We start from the raw sequence: 8,130 nt of genomic DNA, 5'->3' as shown, positions 1-8,130 counted from the left end.
AGTCTGATGCTGGGAGGGATTGGGGGCAGGAGGAGAAGGGGACAACGGAGGATGAGATGGCTGGATGGCATCACTGACTCGATGGATGCGAGTCTGAGTGAACTCCGGGAGTTGGTGATGGACAGGGAGGCCTGGCGTGCTGCAATTCATGGGGTTGCAAAGAGTCCGAAATGACTGAGCAACTGAACTGAACTGAACTGAATGTTTGTTCTATTATGTATTTTCAAAATTAATATATTTGCACTCATTAACAGGTAGTTATCCTACAATTGTTTCTGTTTTCAGATATCTATACTACTTATACTACTGTTGTGGCTTGATTTGGGTCCACCAAATAGACATGTTGAAATTTTAAACCCCAATATCTATGAATATGGTCATACTTGGAAATAGGGTGTTTGCAGATATATTCCAGGTAAATAGAAGTTATCCCAAATTAGGGTAGATTAGGAGATATTTCTCCCTGTTCTGAAGGCCTTAAAGAAATCTTCCCTCCAAGGTATTTCTAAAAATTACTTCTTATATACATTATTCCTTAAGAATTTAGGTTCAAGGTTTCTGTATACTTTGATTTTAAATACTCTATATGTAAGTCTCTTTTCAAAGGTGAATGTCTCTGCTTCCTAAGTGAAAGACAAAATGGACTCAATATCTTTGTGTAATCAAATCAAGGACAAACAGAAGATTCTTTCTGAGTGTGACCATCAACACTGAACATTATTAATCAACAAGAGCTCTTCACAATACAGTGAAGAAATCCCTCATCACTTTAGAGATCTCCTGTAATTCACTAGTTGTTTGCATACTCTCCTCATTGCAACTCTCATTTCATGATTCCTGAATGTGTAAATAACAGGATTCAAGAAAGGAGTGAGAACTGCATCAAATATAGCCAGAAACTTCCCCAGATGTGTGGAGGAAAATGGCCATATATAAAAAAACATCAAAGGACCAAAGAACAAGACTACTACAGTGATGTGAGCTGAAAGTGTGGACAGAGCCTTGGATGAACCTGCCGAAGACTGTTTCTGAACAGTGAGAATGATGATAATATAGGAAATGATCAGAATGAAGAAGGAGCCAACAGAAATTAATCCACTGTTGGCTGTGACCATGAACTCTAGTTGGTATGTGTCTGTGCAGGCAAGTTTGATCAACTGAGGAAGGTCACAGTAAAAGCTGTCCAACACATTTGGGCCACAGAAGGATAAGTTTACCACGCAAGCTAGTTGAACCATGGAGTGGATAAGGCCAATAATCCAGGCAGCCACTATAAAGAAAACACACATCCTTGGACTCATGATGGTCAGATAGTGGAGAGGCTTACATATGGCAACATATCTGTCAAAAGCCATGGCTATGAGAAGCACCACCTCCACACCACCAATGATGTGGATGAAGAAGATCTGAGTGATGCAGCCATTAAAAGAGATGACTTTATGCTTTCTGAAAAGGTCATAAATCATCTTGGGAGAAAAGATGGTAGAAAATCCCAGGTCAATGAAGGAGAGGTTGGCCAACAGAAAGTACATGGAGGAGTGTAAGTGAGGGTCAGAGATAACAGTGAGCAGAATGAGCAAGTTTCCCATTGTGCTTGCAATGTAAAAACTAGAGGAGAACACAAAGAGGAGAAGTTGAATCTCCCAGGAATTGGTGAGTCCCAGGAACACAAACTCTGACACCATAGACTGATTTGCTCCATACATTGGCTTTGTAGGTTTTGCTACCTAAAGGACAACAGAAAAATGTAAATTACGATGATTATGTTAATAAACTAGAAGATAAACCAAAGTCATGCAAGCCTATTTCTACTTTTGCATGAAAATTACCTCACAGCCTTTGCAGCATGATCACACAGAAAAATTAGTTGCTGTCATGTGGAGCTATTCTCCACCCCCAAGTTGGCTTTCCATTTAATATCTTCTTTTTCCTTTCTGGGTGAGTGTTCTGATATTACTCCTGAAATACATGATGGTCAACAAGAGTAACAGGAATTCAACCCCAAACCTTTTGACTTTGGATTTTAAATTAATATGACCTACCTCAGTCATACAGAACTAATCACTATTTCAATCTTTCAGGAAGTTACCTTCCTCTGGCCCTTCCTGTGGGAACATTTCATCTTCAATATTACTCAGATGCTTACCACATCTACAAATTCTTGTTTTATTATTACTAGCCATTTATTTTACTACCCTGTGTGTTATATTGAACTAAGTACAGTTCTAACTCACCAAGGGGACTGTAAACTTCTTGAAGGCAGAGATTATGACCATTAATATCTGAACTGCTTGAAGCAATGAAAAAGTGGCCCACACAGAGAGGTGCAAGTCTATGAAGTGTCTGTTACCAGTTTGTGCCATATTTGGTTGAGAGTCTGTGACTGAATATTTAGAAACTTCTCTAGCAGCTTGACATCACAGTGGCACTAAAGTTTCTGTTTTTATAGTTTATCAAAATAAACCTATCCTTTGGCACAAGTAATTTGAGGAAAAACTGCTTTAAAGTACTTATACATGATTTGAAAAGCTTAAAATTATGAAATTCATAACGTGATGAAAGGTCTTCCCTGGTGTGAAGTCACTTCAGTCATGTCCAACTCTTTGTGACTCTATGGACTGTAGCTGCTGGGCTCCTCTGTCCATGGCATTCTACAGGCAAGAATACTGGAATGGGTAGTCATGCTCTCCTCCATGGGATCTTTCCAAACCAGGGATTGAACTCCCATCTTCTGCAGCTTCTGCATTGCATGTGGGTTCCTTACCACTGAGCCACAGGCTTTTTGAAGCCATAATGGTAAAGAATCCATCTGCCAAGCAGGAGAAGCAGGTTTGATCCCTGGGTTGGTAAGATTCCCTGGAGATGGAAATGGCACCCACTCCACTGTTCTTGCCTGGCAAATCCCATGGACAGAGGAGCCTGGTGCATTACAGTCTTTTGGGTCACAAATGGAATTTATTATCTATACAATTTCTCCTTTCCTAATTTGTTATTTACTCAATTTCTCCATTCCATCTGGACTGCAAGCCCCATAAAGTTAAGTACCAAAACTTCTTCCTCAACCCAATGTATCAAAAATTAAAATCACAAAAAATTTTTGTTGAAAGGGTAAATAATATATACAGTTGACACTCATACAACCTGTTTTTGAACAGTTAAAGTCTCCATAGATGTGATTTTTGCAATAGATATATGAAGATGCAAAAATTTACATGTAGAACATGTATTAATAGCATGGCTTGTCTTGAAGTGGATAGCTTATCTTTATATAGATATTATGTGAGTAATATTTAATATAAAATTAATCATTTGTTAGTTTTATTACTCTTTTATAAGTGCTTCCAAAAAATTACTTTACCATACAGTATGCCTCTCTATCTCTCTCAACTGGAGAAACTGCAAACTGCCTATAGTCACTGGTAAGTGGGCTTTTTAAAAATACAGCAATGTTTCCAACACTGTTATGAATATGACTGCAATACTATATGCCATTAAAATTTTATAATGATTTATTAACTATTATATAGTCAGGGCTGCCATGAAGAAATTGCATCAGCTACCCAAAGCTACCATAAAGCAATTATATTGCTGCTTCTTTGTTAACAGTACATAAATTGTTATGACTGTAATTAAATATGAATTTCTTTTCCCATTATCTTTTCATTTTTGATGTCTAGAATTAGTAATATATATAAAATTCACAATATATGGTATGCCAAATTCAGACTTAAATTGAAGAAAGTAGGAAAAACCACTAGACCATTCAGGTATGACCTAAATCAAATCCCTTATGATTATACAGTGGAAGTGAGAAATAGATTTAAGGGCCTAGATCTGATAGATAGAGTGCCTGATGAGCTATGGATGGAGGTTCATGACATTGTACAGGAGACAGGGATCAAGACCATCCCCATGGAAAAGAAATGCAAAAAAGCAAAATGGCTGTCTGGGGAGGCCTTACAAATAGCTGTGGAAAGAAGAGAAGCAAAAAGCAAAGGAGAAAAGGAAAGATATAAACATCTGAATGCAGAGTTCCAAAGAATAGCAAGAAGAGATAAGAAAGCCTTCTTCAACGATCAATGCAAAGAAATAGAGGAAAACAACAGAATGGGAAAGACTAGGGATCTCTTCAAGAAAATCAGAGATACCAAAGGAACATTTCATGCAAAGATGGGCTCGATAAAGGACAGAAATGGTATGGACCTAACAGAAGCAGAAGATATTAAGAAGAGATGGCAATGATATTTGGCATAACTAATACAATTTTGTAAAGTTTAAAAATAAAATAAAATTAAAAAAAAAAAGAATACACAGAAGAACTGTACAAAAAAGATCTACACGACCCAGATAATCACGATGGTGTGACCACTCACCTAGAGCCAGACATCCTGGAATGTGAAGTCAAGTGGGCCTTAGAAAGCATCACTACAAACAAAGCTAGTGGAGGTGATGGAATTCCAGTTGAGCTATTCCAAATCCTGAAAGATGATGCTTTGAAAGTGCTGCACTCAATATGCCAGCATATTTGGAAAACTCAACAGTGGCCACAGGACTGGAAAAGGTCAGTTTTCATTCCAATCCCAAAGAAAGGCAATGCCAAAGAATGCTCAAACTACCGCACAATTGCACTCATCTCACATGCTAGTAAAGTAATGCTTAAAATTCTCCAAGCCAGGCTTCAGCAATATGTGACCAGTGAACTTCCTGATGTTCAAGCTGGTTTTAGAAAAGGCAGAGGAACCAGAGATCAAATTGCCAATATCCGCTGGATCATGGAAAAAGCAAGAGAGTTCCAGAAAAACATCTATTTCTGCTTTATTGACTATGCCAAAGCCTTGGACTGTGTGGATCACAATAAACTGTGGGAAATTCTGAAAGAGATGGAATACCAAACCACCTGATCTGCCATTTGAGAAATTTGTATGCAGGTCAGGAAGCAACAGTTAGAACCGGACATGGAACAACAGACTAGTTCCAAATAGGAAAAGGAGTACATCAAGGCTGTATATTGTCACCCTGTTTATTTAACTTATATGCAGAGTACATCATGAGAAACGCTGGACTGGAAGAAACACAAGCTGGAATCAAGATTGCCAGGAGAAATATCAATAACCTCAGATATGCAGATGACACCACCCTTATGGCAGAAAGTGAAGAGGAACTCAAAAGCCTCTTGATGAAAGTGAAAGTGGAGAGTCAAAAAGTTGGCTTAAAGCTCAACATTCAGAAAATGAAGATCATGGCATCCGGTCCCACCACTTCATGGGAAATAGATGGGGAGACAGTGGAAACAGTGTCAGACTTTATTTTGGGGGGCTCCAAAATCACTGAAGATGGTGACTGCAGCCATGAAATTAAAAGACACTTACTCCTTGGAAGGAAAGTTATGACCAACATAGATAGCATATTCAAAAGCAGAGACATTACTTTGCCAACAAAGGTTTGTCTAGTCAAGGCTATGGTTTTTCCTGTGGTCATGTATGGATGTGAGAGTTGGACTGTGAAGAAGGCTGAGCACTGAAGAATTGATGCTTTTGAGCTGTGGTGTTGGAAAAGACTCTTGAGAGTCCCTTGGACTGCAAGGAGATCCAGCCAGTCCATTCTGAAGGAGATCAGCCCTGGGATTTCTTTGGAAGGAATGATGCTAAAGCTGAAACTCCAGTACTTTGGCCACCTCATGCAAAGAGTTGACTCATTGGAAAAGACTCTGATGCTGGGAGGGATTGGGGGCAAGAGGAGAAGGGTATGACAGAGGATGAGATGGCTGGATGGCATCACTGACTCAATGGACGTGAGTCTGAGTGAACTCCGGGAGTTAGTGATGGACAGGGAGGCCTGGCGTGCTGCGATTCATGGGGTCGCAAAGAGTCGGACACAACTGAGCGACTGATCTGATCTGATCTGAAGACATGCAGATGTAGTCGCTGACAGATGATTTTTCTTATAAACAAATGACACAAAGTTATAGCACTGTAGACAGACTTTCTTTTCCTTATGATTTTCTTAAAAATATTTTCTTTCTTACAGCTTACTTTATTGTAAGAATATAGTATGTGTTCATCCATTGTTTATATTTTTGGTAAGCCTTCCAATGAATAATAGGCTATTAGTACTTAAGTTCAAGGGGAAACAAAAATTATACATATATTTTCCACTGTCCAGGATGTTGGTAGCCCTACCCCCAAGTTTTTTTTTTTTAATTTTATTTTATTTTTAAACTTTACATAACTGTATTAGTTTTGCCAAATATCAAAATGAATCCACCACAGGTATACATGTGTTCCCCATCCTGAACCCTCCTCCCTCCTCCCTCCCCATTCCATCCCTCTGGGTCGTCAAGTTTTTTAAAAGATCAAATTCATTTGCTTGTGTTAGACACTGATCATGTGAGTAAAGAAGGAAAGATCAAGGGTCTGGGGAATTCAGGAAAGTGAAAATTTTGCCTGGTGGGAAATAAAGGTAGGAACAAGACTAAAAAGAAATCTTCAATCTAGTCAAAGAGATTGAAATCAGTGAGGTCAACTTTGGGATCTATTGTTAAATTCAATCTCTATTTAGGAAAATCACTTGTTATAATAGAGCAGGAAATAAATACCCAAATATGTTAAATAACTTGACCAAGTCTACTTAGTGTTAGAGCTTATACTAAAACCCAAATCTACTAAAACCCAAGTCTCCTCCCCAATTTTCTGCTTTATTTTTTTCCTTTATTCATGATTTCCTGAGGATCCCTTGCCTGTATTCAAGTTGTACCTTCTTCATGAAATCATTCTTGATTCCTTCAACCTGAGTCATTTTCTGATTTCAAGTGTTTCACTGTAATCTCTAACTGGATTATAAGACAATTCTACCCATCATACTTCTTTATAAACTCCACAGTGCCCTAAAGAGTGATAGAGGACATAACAGGTCTTCAGTAAAAACCTTGAGCTCCCAATTCAAGTCAAAGTGTATTAAGGTTGCTCATCAATATCATGTTATTCATGGACTCTAGACTCCATCTGACACAATATTAAAGATAGCCTCTGTGCATAGTTGCATCATTCTTTGAATTTGTCTCTATTTAGTTCCTAGAATACATCATAGCAATTATTTTTTATTATTTTTTAAGAAGCTGCATGGGATAATAAAATAAGTATAGGCTTCAGTATCTGAAAAAAATGTATATTTTGTATTGTTACCTAGTAACTTGATGATCTTGGGTAATATACATTTTATCTCTGAAAACTTTTCCCATCTGTGGAATGTAGAAAACTAATGTTTAAGAGATGTTATACTGTGAGAGCCTGGAGAAGGAAATGGCAACCCACTCCAGTATTCTTGCCTGGAGAATCCCATGGACAGAGGAACCTGCCAGGCTACAGTCCATGGGGTCACAAAGAGTCGAACACAACTGAGTGACTAACAACAACAACAAAAACACTGTGAGAGAATATTTGTCATCAAATCCAGTTAAGTCCTTCTCTTTAATGCCCCTGGTAATGGAAATAATGAGGTCCACAATGAAGTCACATATAAGTAAATTATTATAAATTAATACAAGGAATGATTTATTTGGAAAGAAAACTGAATTAATCAGATTTATAATTGTTATCATTTTTTATCTCAAAAGTATTAAAAACATCAAATTATAAAATAATACATTCAAGGTTATATAATTTTGTGACTTCAAAAACACTCAGTAATTATTAAAATATTAAATATATACAAGAAATATTTTTATGTATGTATATATATTTATATTAGTATAAAAGTTTGAACAAAAAGCCTATCCAACAACTTCAGAATAATGATTTTCTCTGGAGAGGGAAAAATAGGAATTTTACAGGATGAGTGAATTCAATTTTATTTGTAATAATTCACTACCAAAAAGTCTGATAGTGAAATAATAAATGTACCTTGTTAATTCTGCATTGAATAATGCCAAACATACAGTTTTTAGCACTTATTAAATGGGTGAAATATGTCACAATTTCCTTCTTAATTGAATGCATCTGACATAAATCTGTTCCTTTTTCTTCCCACTGCCCCTACCTTTCATCAGTTCTCACTAGAAGTACTGTGAAACCTCATCGGGATCCTCTCCTTCAACTGTTTTTGCAATTCCAACAGAAATCCAGCAACTTTCAA

General features: G+C 37.3%; 1 protein-coding gene across 1 annotated transcript; it reads right to left on the bottom strand.

The window, feature by feature from the left end:
• Nucleotides 1-764: 764 nt before the first annotated feature.
• Nucleotides 765-1,706, bottom strand: LOC102394689 (olfactory receptor 4F3/4F16/4F29-like). The gene has a single exon (XM_006062415.2). The coding sequence runs from the start codon at nt 1,704-1,706 to the stop codon at nt 765-767; it is 942 nt and encodes a 313-aa protein (XP_006062477.1).
• Between the last annotated feature and the right edge of the window lie 6,424 nt (nt 1,707-8,130).

This window comes from Bubalus bubalis, chromosome 11, assembly GCF_019923935.1.
Source record: "Bubalus bubalis isolate 160015118507 breed Murrah chromosome 11, NDDB_SH_1, whole genome shotgun sequence".
Classification (NCBI taxonomy): Eukaryota; Metazoa; Chordata; class Mammalia; order Artiodactyla; family Bovidae; genus Bubalus; species Bubalus bubalis.
Note: the sequence above shows the minus strand (reverse complement) of the source record. Positions and strands in the feature narration are given on the sequence as shown.